Genomic DNA, 18,250 nt, shown 5'->3' with positions numbered 1-18,250 from the left:
CATCGTTTATTCAATTAGCCTGCAGTGATCTATAACACAGAAAATAGGGAAAAAGCATGTATTTGCTCCAAAGGCTAAACATGAGAAAAATGGCACCATCTGGTGGAAAATATTAAAAATTTAGATTTTGAAGCCAGGGCTCCAGAATTAAAGCATAATATAATAGAATTCATGATTTTATGCTTTAATGCCGCTGGGATCAAATATTGCAGTTTTAATGGGTTTCAATGGGGACATTTTTGTCCCGAAGGTCCTGAGTGTAACTATTTTGTGTACACAGTGTATTATAGATGTATTATAAAAAAAATACACACCTTTGGCTAAATTTATGCCATTGGCATTAACACAGCCAAAATTATTTAAAAAAATAAATAAATAAAATGAAAAAGACAAAAATTTCCAGAAGGTCGCACAAGGGTTAAATCAGTGTTTCATATAAGTTTTAGTGTAATTAACTTGACAATCATTTATCCATATGATTTAATTATGATGGATCGATTGGGTCTTTATATCAATGAAGCATAACTATTATATTGTAAGTCAGACATTTATTTATTTTTATCCCCTTTTCTCCCAATTTGGAATGCCCAATTCCCACTACTTAGTAGATCCTCGTGGTCGTGCGGTTACTTACCTCAATCCGGGTAGCGGAGGACAAGTCTCAGTTGCCTCCCTTCTGAGACCATCAATCTGCATCTTATCACATGGCTCATTATACTCACAGCATGTGGAGACTCATGCTACTCTCGGCGGTCCACGCACAACTTACCACGCGCACCATTGAGAGCGAGAACCACTAATCGCCACCACGAGGAGATTACCCCATTCAACTCCACCCTCCCTAGCAACCGGGCCAATTTGGTAGCTAAGGAGACCTGGCTGGAGTCACTCAGCTCTTGGGTGGAGTGACCATCGCTCAGGGTGCTGTGCTGCCCAACATCCAGGCTGTGCTGCTGCCCAAGAAGACAGAGAAAACCGCCAAGAAATAAACTTACTAAATCTGATTCATTGAAACCCAAAGGTTCTTTTCAGAGCCACACACTTGAACTATAAGAGAGTGATGATCTCTTGCATAATTGTAAAAAATGTTGCGGGATATGCTTTCCAATGAAAGTAACACTAACTACGTTTCCATCCAAGGATTTTTTGCAAAAAAAGTTTTAGTGCATCAAAATTAAGCTGATGGAAACGCAAATTATAGCTAAAATTTCACAAGTGTCAACATAAAATTTTTCCTTTTAACTTTAGTGCATAAACTCTATGTCGATACATCAAATGTCGCGAAAATCTGGTTTGGAAACACTTTTTGCGAGAAAATTGTCATTAACGCAAAAATGTAGTGTCACATGACAGAATTTGCCCCAATCGTTAGCCTGTGTTAATCATGATGACAGTATACATCCTTGAAAGCCAATTTATTGTACGTGATTATAGATTGATCTTAACGGCATACCTGCACAGATCCGATGCTGCAAACATGACACTTCCAGGAGTGCCAACACAAATATCTCCTAACATGCACATGGACAAGTGCACGTAGAACAAATGAATGGCCACTGTTTGTGATTAATGTAATCACATCCGTTTATTTATTAAAGTTGCTTTTCCACACCATTCAAAATAATAGACGGCAGTCATGAAATTAGACCAAAATACAAAAACATATATAATTTCTGTGCACAAGGATGTTTTAAATTAAAAATAAATACACAATACTAGGAGAAACGCTTCAGTGTGCTTTTTTGGAACACTAAAATATAGCCAAATTCTATTAAATTATTACTTTTGAAAAAATGCTGGCAAAATTCCCTGTATTAAATTAAATAAAATTTCCAAACGAAAAACGCATTAAATTAAAAAAATAAATTACCAAACGAAAAAAAATATATATATATATATTTTTTTAGACCTATATATGCCTTTCCTTCACACACACTTAAATTAGCCTTAACCTCTTCTTTAGACGAATAAAGTCGGATGAATGACATTTTCTACACCTCAAGACTATAAACTATCAGAACTACAGGTGCATCTCAATAAATTAGAATGTCGTGGAAAAGTTCATTTATTTCAGTAATTCAACTCAAATTGTGAAACTCGTGTATTAAATAAAATTCAGTGCACACAGACTGAAGTAATTTAAGTCTTTGGTTCTTTTAATTGTGATGATTTTGGCTCACATTTAACAAAAACCCACCAATTCACTATCTCAAAAAATTAGAATACATCATAAGACCAATAAAAAAAACATTTTTAGTGAATTGTTGGCCTTCTGGAAAGTATGTTCATTTACTGTTTATGTACTCAATACTTGGTAGGGGCTCCTTTTGCTTTAATTACTGCCTCAATTCAGCGTGGCATGGAGGTGATCAGTTTGTGGCACTGCTGAGGTGGGATGGAAGCCCAGGTTTCTTTGACAGTGGCCTTCAGCTCATCTGCATTTTTTGGTCTCTTGTTTCTCATTTTCTTCTTGACAATACCCCATCAATTCTCTATGGGGTTCAGGTCTGGTGAGTTTGCTGGCCAGTCAAGCACACCAACACCATGGTCATTTAACCAACTTTTGGTGCTTTTGGCAGTGTGGGCAGGTGCCAAATCCTGCTGGAAAATGAAATCAGCATCTTTAAAAAGCTGGTCAGCAGAAGGAAGCCTGAAGTGCTCCAAAATTTCTTGGTAAACGGGTGCAGTGACTTTGGTTTTCAAAAAACACAATGGACCAACACCAGCAGATGACATTGCACCCCAAATCATCACAGACTGTGGAAACTTAACACTGGACTTCAAGCAACTTGGGCTATGAGCTTCTCCACCCTTCCTCCAGACTCTAGGACCTTGGTTTCCAATTGAAATACAAAACTTGCTCTCATCTGAAAAGAGGACTTTGGAACACTGGGCAACAGTCCAGTTCTTCTTCTCCTTAGCCCAGGTAAGACACCTCTGACGTTGTCTGTGGTTCAGGAGTGGCTTGACAAGAGGAATACGACAACTGTAGCCAAATTCCTTGACATGTCTGTGTGTGGTGGCTCTTGATGCCTTGACCGCAGCCTCAGTCCATTCCTTGTGAAGTTCACCCAAATTCTTGAATCGATTTTGCTTGACAATCATAAGGCTGCGGTTCTCTCGGTTGGTTGTGCATCTTTTTCTTCCACACTTTTTCCTTCCACTCAACTTTCTGTTAACATGCTTGGATACAGCACTCTGTGAACAGCCAGCTTCTTTGGCAATGAATGTTTGTGGCTTACCCTCCTTGTGAAGGGTGTCAATGATTGTCTTCTAGACAACTGTCAGATCAGCAGTCTTCCCCATGATTGTGTAGCCTAGTGAACCAAACTGAGAGACCATTTTGAAGGCTCAGGAAACCTTTGCAGGTGTTTTGAGTTGATTAGCTGATTGGCATGTCACCATATTCTAATTTTTTGAGATAGTGAATTGGTGGGTTTTTGTTAAATGTGAGCCAAAATCATTACAATTAAAAGAACCAAAGACTTAAACTGCTTCAGTCTGTGTGCATTGAATTTATTTAATACATGAGTTTCACAATTTGAGTTGAATTACTGAAATAAATGAACTTTTCCACGACATTCTAATTTATTGAGATGCACCTGTATTTGTTGAATGCTGAGTTCACTTTCAGAAAACCAGCTTTTGAACATTTTAAAACGTTTAAATATTTTAAATCTAACCCTCTATGGGCGTGTCCATAATAAAACTATCCAGATTTACTTAAAAAAAAAAAAAAAAAAAAATAATATATATATATATATATATATATATATATATATATATATATATATATATATATATATTAAACCATAAAAAAAAAAAAAAAAAAAAAAAACTCTATTAACAGTTGTTTCTTGAGAAGCTTTTCTTTTCTTTTTCATTATATTACATTATTTTACTAGAATATAATAAAAAAAAGAGCGGGAGAACTAAAAGGAAATGTAATCGTGTGAGGGATGGAAACTTTCAAACATGAGGCGAGAGGCGGGACTTTCATTTGGAAGTCTTTGATTGGCTCTTTCCGACCCGTCAAACTTACAACTGTCCAATGAAATCATTTAATGGGTTTGACCAATGAAAATACGCAATCAGAGGACACGGATCATCTCCTCACAGAATTAGCATAGAGGAGGGAATAAATACTTGTATGAGCGGATTAAGAATCATTATTGTGAGTTTGTTCTTCAGATCATCATGCCTGAACCAGCTAAATCCGCACCGAAGAAAGGATCCAAGAAAGCCGTCGCAAAGACCGCCGGTAAGGGAGGAAAGAAGCGCAGGAAGTCCAGGAAGGAGAGTTACGCTATCTACGTGTATAAAGTCTTGAAACAGGTTCATCCTGACACCGGGATCTCTTCCAAGGCGATGGGAATCATGAACTCTTTCGTCAATGACATCTTCGAGCGCATCGGCGGTGAAGCGTCTCGTCTCGCTCACTACAACAAGCGCTCCACCATCACATCGAGAGAGATCCAGACCGCCGTGCGTCTGCTGCTGCCCGGTGAACTGGCCAAACACGCCGTGTCTGAGGGCACAAAGGCCGTCACTAAATACACCAGCTCCAAGTAAAATAACATCCTGTTTCTCAACCAACCCAAAGGCTCTTTTAAGAGCCACACATCTTCTCGTTTAAAGAGTTTCTTATAGAAGGTGTTTGTAGTTATAAAGGAAATCTCGCGGTCACGGATGTGGTTTAGTAACGGGAAATGACGCTTTAAGAATAACCAAGACTTGAAACGCAAAAGCATTAAGATGAGTTCATTCAAAGCTACTGTACACCGTTGAATTTACTGTTATCTGGTGGTCAGATGCGCAAATAAGAAACTGTATGATTACACACTGAAAAGAAGAGGGAAAAAAAAAGACACGCACATATCTAATATATAACATGTAAGATAACGTCTACCAGTGAAACTCCAAAATGTTATTGGATGTAATAAATTACCATGTAATCTGTTGTTTATAAACTGGTACAGCTAAAATTGGCTAGGTCACTGCTGCTGACAACAACAATGGTCGCTGCTGCTACAAGAACAATGGTCAATGTTGCTACAACAACACTGCCTAACGTTACAAACCGTAAAACTGTTTACACATAACAGCTATTTTGCAGATATACATTTGTACTTCCAAAGGGCATTGCCCTTTGTTTACACCGCTGGTTCGATTCAAACGTGGTTAACATGTTTTGATACCATCAAATACACGGAAACATGAACATACCTTCTCTGCTTTGTCATCTTCCTCGGTCTCTTAGGTGAAAGGCATACTTATTTTGTAGCTCTCTGTACTCCAAAAGAGCTAATGCAACAATTACTTTCCTGGAGATGTCCATCTTTTTTTCTGACTTGTAGTGTTGTGTAAAAGGAACACATCCAACTTGGATTTCTTGTTTTTTTCTTAACGGATATGATGTCAATCCGAGTCCTGACCTCCATTTGTCTTGGAAATCGGAACGCAGCATTCGAGGACATAACACCCCCCATATAGCAGAGGGAGGTAAAGATGTCTCTGTTCAGCTGCTTCATGTACGCCAGGGTTTACGTTCTGCAGCTGACTTTGCCATACACTTCAGGACATTAGCGGCCTAAAGTGGATGGAATGAGATCGCACTCAAGACTGTGTTCAGAGAGGGACTGAACTACAATCTGCAGGCCGAACTTGCATGCAAGGGTGAGGATTCAACACTCGCTGAATTCATTTAATTGGCTGTATGGATTGATAATTTACTACAACTCACCACACTCAAAGATGAATCCCGTCACAAACATTGGTCCATAGTCAAGTCCAGGCATGCTCCAACGCCACTGAACCTTTGCAGATCACCTATGCCAGAGTTTCTGACGAAGAACGTGATCGTCGTCATAAGGAGCGACTGTTACTATTGTGGTGAGAGGAATAATCGAAACTCTGCATGCCCTCACAAAGGAAAGAAATATACAGACATTAGAACTAATGTGAGTTCCAAGAACATTTCATCTCACACACACCACAGTTTCTCCCTTCCCATTGAACTCTTTTTTGATAAGCTGAAATGTGTTTCTACACTCGTCGACTCGGGGGCTGCTGTGAATTTGATTCACCAAGAGCTAGTACAAGAACTCCATATTCCTACAGTACCTTGCATACCCACCATTAACATCACTGCTGTGAATAATGCACCTGTAGGCACAGGCATCCCTCACCAAACTGTTCCAGTTACATTACGGATTGGATTATTTCACAGAGAGATCATATTTCTTTATGCCATCAACTCACCCAAGCATCTCCTCATCCTGGGTCATCCATGGCTGGCTATCCATGATCCCATCATCGCCTGGAAGCAGGGTGAGTTAAAACAATGGTCAGATTATTGTCAGTCAGACTGTCTTCATGTCACTGTCACCATGCCATGTTTAACTACAAGCATTGAAAGTCCTGCAAACAAAGCTCAAATCCAGGTCCCCAGGGAATATTCTGAATTCGCCGAGGTATTCAGCAAAATCAAGCCAAGCCAACCCAACTACCCCCTCACTGTCCATGGGACTCCCACTAGGAGCAAAGCCTATTCATTGTCAAGACCTGAAACCAAGGCCATGGAGACTTGCGTCGAGGAGGCTTTAGCTTCAGGGTTCATTCATCCTTCATCCTCACCAGCTGCAGCAGGCTGCTGCTTTTTCAAGAAGAAAGATGGAGGGCTCCGTCCATGTATTGACTACCGAGGATCGAACACGGTGACAATCAAGTACAGGTACCCACTCCCTCTTGTGCCGTCTGCCCTAGAGCAACTACGTGAAGCACGCGTCTTCACAAAACTGGATTTGAGAAGTGCTTACAACCTGATTTGTATTAGAGAGGAAGACGAGTGGAAAACTGCATTTATCACCACTAGGGGGCATTATGAATACCAGGTGATGCCTTATGGCCTGGCCAACTTTCCAAGCTGTGTTCCAGTCGTTCATCAATGAGATCTTCAGAGACCTCCTCGGCAGATGTCATCACCTACATTCTCATACACTCCCAAGATAAAGCACAACACAAAGATGTTAAAATGGTCCTCTCCCTCATTCTGAAACATCAACTCTATGTGAAAGCAGAAAAGTGAGTTCCACGCTACCCATACAACATTCCTAGGGTATATCATCGGTCATAAAGGTGTTGAAATGGATGACTCCAAAATTCAGGCAGTCACGGAGTGGCCAAGACCCAACACTGTTAAGGAGCTACAACGATTCCTGGGTTTTGCGAACTTCTACAGGAGGTTTATCCACAACTACAGTCTCATATCTGCCCCTTTAACGTCATTGCTCAAGGGAAAACCAGCCAGGCTACCCTGGAATGACTCTTCTCAAAAAGCCTTTGACACACAAGACAAGGTTCACGACCGCCCCCATTCTCAAGCACCCAGATCCTAACCAACCATTCATTGTGGAAGTGGATGCCTCAGACTGCGGCGTTGGGGCGGTTCTCTCAACGCCACGGTAACCCTGGTAAACTTTATCCCTGTGCTTTCTTTTCCCATAAACTGAACTCTGCTGAAAAGAACTATGCTGTTGGAAATAAGTAGTTACTCTCCATGAAGGCTGCGCTAGAAGAGTGGTGCCACTGGCTTGAAGATTATGTCCATCCATTCCAAGTAATCACCGACCATAAGAACCTCAAATACACCAAGGGAGCGAAATGTCTGAATCCACGACAAGCCCGATGGTCACTCTTCTTCACAAGGTTTCATTTCACAGTTGCCTACCGCCCTGGCAGTAAGAACTGCAAAACTGATGCTCTTTCCCATCGTCATGATCCTTCACAACACCCCTCAAAATGAATCCATACTACCACCTTCTGTTATCATCGCACCTATAAGCTGGGACATCATGGAATAAATCCAAAGAGCCCAACAAACAGACCCTGCACCACCAGAATGCCCTCCTACAAAATGGTATGTACCATGCACTCCACACCAAAGAACAATCCAATGGATTCATACCTCCCTCAGCACTGGACACCCTAGCATCCAGAGGACTATAAGCCTGGTACATAACTCATTTTGGTGGTCCTCAATCATTAATGACGTCACTGCATATGTTAAGGCATGTCAAGCGTGTGTGCACAGTCTAAAACCCCCAGAGAACTGCCAGCCGGCCTGCTACAGCCACTGCCTATCCCTCAGAGACCCTGGTCCCACCTGTCTGTCGACTTCATCACAGATCTGCCAAACTTCAATGGGAATAACACCATATTTGTTATCATTGATTGTTTCTTTAAGTCATGCAGACTAATCCCCATGAAAGGTCTACCCACTGCCATGGAAACCGCTAACGCTCTTTCCACCAAATTTTCAGGATCTATGGTCTACCAGAAGACATGGTGTCTGACCGGGGACCACCATTCATTTCCAGAGTCTGGCAGACTTTCTGTAAACAGCTAGACATCAATGTCAGCCTCACATCTGGTTATCCTCAGGCAAATGGACAGGTGGAGAGGCTAAACCAGGAAACCGACAGATATCTAAAGTTTTACTGCAGTCGAGAACAACAGTGGTGGAGCGACATTCTCCCATAGGCTGAATACGCCCAGAACTCCCTCACTCCTCTACTGGACTCACTCCCTTCCAATGTGTGCTGGGCTACCAACCTCCTATGTTCCCTTGGCCGGGTGAACCCTCTATGGTGGCAGCGGTGTATGATTGGATCAGGCAGAACGAGCAGGTGTGGGACAGTGCGTACGTCAGATTGCAGCGGGCCGTTCGGGCCCAACAGATCCAAGCTGATCTGAGGCGTCCCCACCATGACTATCAACCTAGCCAGAGAGTCTGGCTATCAACACGGGACCTCAAGTTGCGGCTACCCTGTAGAAATCTGTTGGTCCTTTCAGAATTGTCAGACAAATCAATCCTGTAACTTACCAACTGGAGCTACATGTTAAGTACTGCATCTCTCTTTCTTTTCATGTGTCATTGTTGAAACCTTTCCACCCGACATCTGGCCCCGGAACCACGGATCCTGAGCCTCCTCCATTGGAGATCGACGGATCACCTGCTTACATGGTCAGAGAGATCATAGACTCATGTCATCGAGGGGGCCAGATGCAGTACCTGGTGGACTGGGAAGATTATGGACCAGAGGAGAGACCATGGGTAGCCGCAAAGGACATACTGGACCCATCCCTGATCCGAGACTTTCAAGTGCACCCGAATTGTCCTGCACCACGACCAAGAAGAAGAACACCGGGAGTTGTTCGGGGGGGTTCTGTAATGAATGAGGCTGGTATCCTTTCAGCCGACCACCAGAGGGAGCCCTCTCCTGAATACTGACAATGAACTGTTTTCTTCTATGGTGACTTCCTGTTTGAACCATATAAATAGCCATGCTTTTCCATTTGTGATTTTCAAGTATTGCCAGTTTCACTGCCGTACCAAGCATTATTCTCATTTCCTGTTTCATTGCCTACTTGTTATGACCATTGTGCCTGCTTTACTGGATTACCGATTTTGGATTACTGTTTTGCTCTGATTGCCTGGTTGGACTGATTACCTGTTGAAGCAAGCAAAATAGTTGTTAACGATTACCTCTCTGCCTTGTGTTTTGGATTTATATGCTGATTGTAAATAATCTTCCTGCAAATGGATTCTACCTTTGCCTTGAATTACTCAAGTACTTATACAATATTTTGTAAGCGTGCTGATCATTAACCAGTAAAAGGGCAAGAACAAAAATTAATTTATGAAAACAAATTAATTTATTGCTATTTTCTAACATATTACATTTTTTTAAACATTTAAGCCAACTTCCTCACTGCTCCTCCTTTCAGCCTCTCAAATGCTGTATCACCCAGGATACAAAAAGCTTTATAGGGTTTTAAAGGCATCTTAAGAGTTGTTCTAGTATTGGGAATACTCCTGTGATAAGATTTGATGCTGAAATGGGTAACATGGAAATATTTGGATTTTTTTTTTTTTTTTTCTGGTCTATTTTTCTGTGAGCCCCAGATGAAGTCAGAGAAATTACAGGTGTTGGCCTTAACCTGTGTCAACCTGGACACACGTCTATTCCAGTCCTACTTACACCACACAAGACATTTTTCTACTTTTATATGGATGGTTGTCTACTTGCCAGTTCTCTTCAAAATGGAATGTATGCAAATATAACCTGAAGTGCAAGAGCAAAGAATTTGATCCAGTTGCAGAGAATTCCTTGGGTCAAAGGGATATTTCACACAAAAATAGATTATGCGCTTGTACACATGAATGAGTGACGTTTACAGCGCACAACCAATCGTGTGAGAGAATGCAATTCATTTCTCGTGAGAGACTCAGCGGGATTTACTTCTCTGCTGAAAGCTGATAATTATGAAAATAGAATTTAAATTAATTTAAACAATTTGAATAGTTTTATTTTTATAAAAAAATGTACAAAAATGCATTTAAACTGCTCAAGAGTTCAGCATGAAAACATGAAGACTTAAAACACATGATTATACAGTATAAAGGATAACTGTCAAATTATGAAGCACTTAAAGACATTTACACAACAAGAAGAAACAACGGTTGCTACGAGAGAGGACTGTTGCATGAATTCTTCATGTGATTAAAAATAAATAAAACAGCTGGTATATCAATGTGTAAGTGAATTCATATAGGCCCACAACAAGAACACACAGGATTATTAATTTCAAAAGATAAAATGTATTTAAAATATGAAAGTTTTTATATTTATTTGAATTGAAAACTTTATATATCATTCAAAACTATTACAAATAAATATAGGCTACTATTGATGACAAAATGAGTAGAGACTATAAAGATGAATATTCTCCCTATGTGTATTTTCCTTTTTTCAAAATTCACCAGTTAGTATATAAAATTATTATTATTATTATTATTATTTATTTATTTTTTGGCAATGGAATAAACTACTTTGTAAATATATATGGGATACTAGGAAACCTAGAATTAGTCTTACAATTCTTAAGTTGTCAAAAAGGCTTGGAGGACTAGAATTCCCAAATTTTATAAATTAATACAAAGTTGCCCAAATTCAGCCTATATTGATTTGGATGAACGGAGAATCTAAAGTGAAATGGAGGAAGATGAAAATTTATAAAATGGGGAATTAGTATAACCCTGTTCCTATTCAAACAATGCAACACATTTAAATCAATAGATAGTATTAATATTAATAGTTCTTTTAGAATTTGGTTAGAAAAAAAAATAGTAAAGTTAAGAAATATATATTTAATTTACAAGAAATTGCTAAAGATCCTGATTTCTTGTCAAATAGATTAGATAATACATTTAAGTTTTGGGCAGATAGAGTTCTAAAAAGAACAGCAACTGTTCACTGATAAAGGAATAGATACTTTTTCAAACCTAGCAAAAATGTATGAGCTTCCAAATTCACATTTATATATATATATATATATATATATATATATATATATATATATATATATATATATATATATAAAGTAAAAAAAAAAAAACATAAAAAAGGAAATGCATCCATTAATAAATTATATAATTATGCAATACATGCAATACAACTAATCCAATAAACATTTTATGAATTTTAAAGAGTGCACTTAAAAGAGATATACAGAACACTCTTAATACAATTATAGGCAGGTGGCAGGATGAATTAAAAATAAAAATTAGTCAGCTAGACTGTTAAGAAATATCATATAATACATTCCATACTACTCAATCCAGTGTTTGGAGGGAAAATGCTTGGAAGATACAAATTATATTTTTTAGAACACCTGTTCCCTTACAACTCATTTCACTTGACACTGCGTCACTAATCTGACGCATTGGGGGTCTTCTTCACAACCTATTTGAAACCAGTCTACAATAATGCCAGGATTGGCTATGGTGTTTAAGCCCTGCCCTTGTAGGTTCAAAGCTGTCCGGTATAAATTATATATAATTTTCTTCCTTCAAGACAGCGATTCATCTCTTGTCTAAAAGCCTTCTACTACTTCACCATCGACATACACGAGTCAGTGGGCAGGATCTTCACGGCAACGAGAAGACCCTCCGCTCCCCTGCAGTGATCCGGCGAACATTTACTCAGCCTCACCACTTGATGCTTCACTGGTGGACGGGCAGCTTCAGCATCCTGATTCCCCACAGCGCTTCGGCAGGAGTTTTGTATCCTTATAAGCTATTGTGATATTGTGTGTCTGTGTGTGTGTGTTTATATATATATATGTAACTAATGCTAACGTGTTCACGTCTTTTTAAAGATGTCATTCCATAAGTGTTTCTTATGCGAGGGACACATCCCACTGTCAGATCAGCATGAAAGCTGCATTCACTGTCTGGGCCGCACACATGCAGAGTCAGCTCTCATAAAGACAGACTGCCCTCACTGCAAGGTCATGAGTATCAAGACGCTTTGCTCGTGAATAGCCCTTGTTCTGAGGGACAATTCAGCCTCCCGCGCCCTCCCACCTGCTTCTTCTGTGAACCCCAAGGGATCACACGATGAGGCTCAGTGGTTGAAGTTGAGCAGGATGAATTTGAGGTGCATATCATGTCAGCACATGCCCCACGAGCCCCTCAATCTCCCCATACAGTGTCTATCCCGGTACAGCATGTGCATGACGAGCTTCGGCCCTCTGCAGGAGTGCACGTCATGTTTGGCAGTTCTGACGCTGGGGATGATGTTACGTCTCTCGCTGCATCTGGCCAGTGGTCAGTGGATAATGCTACCGCCCTTTCCCCCAGCGAGGGTGGGGAGCTTGCACGTGCCACTGAAAAGGAGATGCTTTGTGTCCTTTCAAGGGCAGTCGAAGAGCTTGGTCTCGAGTGGTCTCCTCCAGAGGAACCTAAAAAATCTCACCTTGATGAATGGTTCTTGCAGTCTGGATGCCGTCAAGCGACCACATTCTGCAGATCTGCCCCACTCTTCCCAGAAGTTTATAATGAACTGACAAAATCCTGGCGCACACCCTATTCAGCTCGCTCGAACAGCGATTCCACTCTCCTCAAGAGTTCTTCCCTGGATCACGGGGAAGACAAAGGTTGTGCCCAACTACCCCCTGTGTAAGAGATGGTAGCAGCACATCTCTGCCCGTCGAGTAGCAGGGCGTGGAAATCACGGCCCGTTTATCCTTCCAAGCCATATCAACTGATGTCTGCACTGGCTGGAAAAACATACTCAGCGGTGGGCCAAACTCCATGCATGCTCCAAGTTTTCTAAGCTAAGCTTCTCAAGCAAATGACGAGCAAGGCTATGATCCAGAGACATTCAATGAGCTCTGCAACACTATGGACGTTGCGTTGCAAGCCACGAAAGTCACTGCACAAACAAAGGTAGCCACCTCAGCGCAAGCCCCGCACAGCAAAAGCACTCCTGACACACAATGCTGTTCCCCTTTTCCCCACTACTGTTTGTTGGGAAAGGAATAATGTTGTATTTGTGTCTCACATTTAACCATCAAACATGGTTACACGATCCAATTTGCACGTCGGCCGTCCCGTTTCAATGGTGTTCTGTCTTCAACAGTTCTGTCTAAAGACGCATCGGTGTTATGAGCCGAAATACACAATCTTCTCATAAAGAACATGATAGAGGTTGTTTCAGTTGATTTAATAAGCCTGATGTCCCACTGCACGAATGTGTGGCAAGACCTCATGGGCGTGTCAGACTGAGTGTTTAAAACAATCGAGCACGGTCATATGATTCAGTTTGTATGCCGGCCACCTCGCTTCCACAGAATGCGCCGGTGTTGCGCGCAGAGATTCACAGTCTTCTCGCAAAAAACGCGATAGAGAGAAGGACAGCGGGCTTCGGTCCATTCTAGTTCTGAGGCGCTTGATTCACATGCTCGCGACTCGCCCATTCAAAATGTTAACTCAGAGACAGATCTTATCGCACATGCATCCTCAGGACTTTGCGTCAATATAGCTGAAGAATGCGTACTTCATGTACCAATTGCACCACGTTACGGGCGGCAGCATCCGCCGTCAAACCATTAGGTCTGTTACATATGAGACCTCTTCAATATTGACTCAAGCGATGTTCCACATTGTGCCTGGAGCCTCGGACGCATGCGTGTCGCAGTGACTCGCCACTGTCTGGCTGCTCTAGCACCATGGACAGTGCCGACCTTCTACAAACAGGGTGTTATGCTGGGTCAAATTTTCAAAAGGAAAGTTCTGACCACAAATGCATCCAACAGAGGTTGGGGCATGGTGTGTGATGGATGCTGACTTCGACACCTGGACAGGTGTGAAATGGGCATGACATGTCATCAGCCTAGAGCTGCCAGCTGTCTTTCTAGCTTTGAGAGCTTTTCATTCTGACATCGTGAATCACCACATTCTGATTAGTTCGTACAACACCATATTAGTGCCGTGTATAAGTTGCCCACATATGGCGAAACGTAAGTATGCGTTTTCCCCGGTACACCTCCTTCATACTGTCATCAGCAAAGTCTGAGTGGACATGGAAACATTTCTGTTAATTGCGTTGAAATGGCCCAATCAGTCCTGGTTTCTGGAGATACTGAAGGGGCCTCCATTGGAAATACCGCTGAAGGAAGATCTTCTCTATCAAACACAAGCCACGGTTTGGCATCCCCAGCCAGAGCTGTGAAGTCTACACTTGTGGCCTTTGAATGGAGCACAGCGGATGAGCTAGAATTGGCTCAGTTGGTTATGAACACCATATTAAAGGCTAGAGTGCTGTCCACGGGATGCCTTTATGCACTGAAATGGAATGTGTTCACTAATTGGTGCTTTTCACGTGGCAAAGACCCAGTGAGCTGCCTCATACCTGAAATTTGTACATTTCTTAAGAGCGATCGGATGCAGGGCTCACTTCGTCTATGCTCAAAGTTTATGTGGCAACTATATCTGCGTATCACGCTCCTGAAACCGGCACCTCTTTTGGCAAACATGATTTAATCATAATTCCTATGACGGCGGGGCAACTAAATCCCCCTCCTTGCCCGGCTACAGTCCCAACTTGGGACCTAACTTGGTCCTAAAAGTGCTCACAGGGCCTCTCTTCGTGCCTCTGGACTATGTTGAATTGTGTGTGCTTTCTCTTAAGACCACATTACTGTTGGCTTTGACCTCAGTAAAACAGGTCGGTGATTTGCAAGCACTGTCAGTTTACAATTCATATCTGGAGTTTGGTCCGGGTTTCAACTAGGTTGTGTAGAAGGACACTCCCCATAGCGTCAGCTTAGTGATGCAATGTCTCATTCGCCTCGTCTCAGTGAACTGAGGTTACGTACGTAACCGAGACGATATGGAGGGAATAATTAACTTAAATGAGGAAAAATAAATCATAACAAGTGTAAAAAGACAGATAAATAAAGTCATAAATAAAAGAGCTATATGGGGTCATATTATACCAAAAGTTAATAAGACACCAAGTTTTGATGGTTTTGTTGTCGAAAGAGGCAGACATAATTTTAATGTAAATGCCAACATCTCTTTGAAAAAATGACTGCAGATAACACTGGCTGTTGTGTATGGACTAATGCAGTGTTTCTCAAACATGCCATGCTATCGAGTGTTTATTTACACATGCAAAAGAAAAAAAGAAATGAGCGTATTTTCTTTTGGTTGGAAAAATTTGAAAATAACACAAATACATAATTGTGTGATTTTAACAGACTGAAAAGGAGTGTTGAAGTTCTTATGTATTGTTTGAACACCGCAGTCCTGTGTTTCACATGGGGCCATAACCACATACTTTGAGGGGGACAAGTCACCCCAAAAAATCAGATATGGGCAAATTGTCCCCCAAATAATTGACATACGTAAAGCGTAAAAATCTTTGTTGTCGTTCTGCTGCAGTCCATTATGTGCTGCTGTATAATTGCCATTAAGTTGTTACAGGAATAACATAAAGGTTAAATTTGCGTGCTCATTAGTCTAACACCGCTCGTCAATGTCACATGAGATGACTCAAGTTTAAGACGGTAAGCAGAAACCTCGTGGATTATTCCAGCGCCGCACATCAGCAAGCAGATCAGGTTAAGAGTGTTAGTGTCATGTGAGATGTAAGTATCTAAATAAACATGCAATATTCGACCACGACCAGCGAATATTCGTTTTATGATTGAAATACGAAAGTAATAAGGGTGCACACTATTTTCCATTTTGCGAAATTCGCCGTTTTGAATTCCAATATGTCACATACAGTACGTGATTCAGATGTCATTAAGAATTGTGAATGTGAAAACATTAACAGCAGTTTTTAGCATATCAGGCTAAAGATAAAGAGTGAATGTGTGTATATTATAAAGGAATTGAATGAATGTGGTGATCTGGTAGGCTTTTAAGGAGCTTTTTAGAAAATTCACTTGACATTGTCTTGATTGGTTAAACACAAAGTAGAGCATTATCACCATCAGATTAGATCAAGAACATGGTAAGACCTGATTTGAGGCTTCCATTGAGTTTCTGGGTTGTGACAAGGACAGTGTCATATTTTTTGTGCAAATCATATTACGTAATAATCAACAATCAATTAAAGATTTTCTGAATAATTTCTTTGTCTTTAATTAATTCTGAATTTTGTACAGCATCTCCTAAGAGTCTTCTTTATTCTGAGTACGAGCCACAAGTTAAAGGATTAATTCACCTAAAAATGGAAAATTTACTTTCACTCACTTACTCACACTAATGTTGTTCAAAACCCACATGCTGTTACTTTTTCTTGGAACATAAAGTTAGATATATTAAGCAGCTCTATTCCATAGAATAACAGTTTATAGTGAGCAGGAGCTGTCAAGCTTCATAAAGGACAAATACTGTAAAGCACTATTAAAGATTCAGTATAAAGACATCATAACAGTTGTCCATGTGACAAGTGCACTATATTCCAAGCTTTTTTGGGTCTATACAACAGCTTTGTGTTATATGGACTACTTTTATGGTATTTTCATGATGATTTTTTTCCTCTTTGGACTTTAACAGCAGTGGTCAATATGAACTGATTTTGTATGGAAAAGAGCAGCGTTAGGATTCTTGAAGAAAATATTGTTTTATGATTCTATGGGGGAAAAAGAAACAATGAGGCACAATTTGAGGACAGTAAATAATTGTGTGTATTTTATTTTTGCTAGCCAGCTGATGTCATGTCATTTTACAGATACATCATTGATGTTAATAATTTCAAATTATATTCATCTTTTTCTTTTTTTTTTTTGAGACAGCATAAAAACTAAACAAAAGATGACTGAAACAGGCATATTGCTAGCAATGCAGACACAGTGTCTGTCTTGTACTGTGTGAAAACAGATTATTTAAAATAAAAAATTATCAAATTTTGGTCGCATTTAAAAAACTTTAACGCATTTAAAGCCTTTATTCAGAAAATTATTGCATTTACAGCATTTACTATCTTAAAGGACCGAGGACACCCATGACCCCCTCCACCCCCAAAATGGTTTGGTCCCCCCAGTGTTCAAGACACGGTTACCCTTGGTTTCACAACATGTTTTCTGCAGGGACAAATAAAATGACATAAAGTGAATAAATTGTCCATATTTTGAATTCAAGACTGGAATATAGGATTACAGGCTCAATATGATGCCAGATATTTCAGTCAATTTCTTCTTTTAATCCCAGATACAGACGAGCTCCATTTTAAATTCTTCTGATAATTCCTACTATTGTAATTATGTGAAATTAAATAGCCAATTTCTAAAAATTACCATTTTACACAAATGTGGGGACATCTGAGATGTGAAAAATACAAACTTTGCGATATACATAAAATTCTGTGTGGAAACGCCTCAAGGGCAGATTTATTTAGCTCTAAAGCAAAACGTATGCAACATAGTTGTTTACGCATTTTCACTTTGTCGATAACAGAACAGCGCAACAAGTGGATGGAAACTTATGTCATTACTAATATTAAACATGATCATTTTAATTAGTGTTAAGTGGTTTGCTGATATGTGAGTTAATTTTTAACTTGTAAGAATTGAATCACAGAGACCTGTAATTGTGTTTTTAGTAGGAGTTAATGACAGATTAGTGTAAAATTCAACTATTATATAAACTAACTACACATATGCTGAACTTTTTATATTAAGAATTGGTATTTTCACAAGTAATTATGTCATTTATGATATGAAGAATTAACATTTTCACTAGTAGTAATTTATTCCTGCTATATGGTAATTCACATTTTTACTACACTGTAAAAAATATCCTGTTAAATTGACAGTAAAAACTGGCAGCTGTGGTTGCCAGAAATCACTGTAAAAAAATACAGCAACCATGTTTCAGGTTTAAGTGATG

The 18,250-nt window shown here is 40.1% G+C and overlaps 1 protein-coding gene across 1 annotated transcript; it reads left to right on the top strand.

Moving 5' to 3' along the window:
* Positions 1–4,197: 4,197 nt before the first annotated feature.
* On the top strand, positions 4,198–4,572 carry LOC127411136 (histone H2B-like). The gene has a single exon (XM_051646484.1). It carries the CDS (start codon positions 4,198–4,200, stop codon positions 4,570–4,572), a length of 375 nt encoding a protein of 124 aa, XP_051502444.1.
* Positions 4,573–18,250: the final 13,678 nt, after the last annotated feature.

The sequence above is a fragment of the Myxocyprinus asiaticus genome, chromosome 2 (genome assembly GCF_019703515.2).
Source record: "Myxocyprinus asiaticus isolate MX2 ecotype Aquarium Trade chromosome 2, UBuf_Myxa_2, whole genome shotgun sequence".
Lineage (NCBI taxonomy): Eukaryota > Metazoa > Chordata > Actinopteri > Cypriniformes > Catostomidae > Myxocyprinus > Myxocyprinus asiaticus.
Note: the sequence above shows the minus strand (reverse complement) of the source record. Positions and strands in the feature narration are given on the sequence as shown.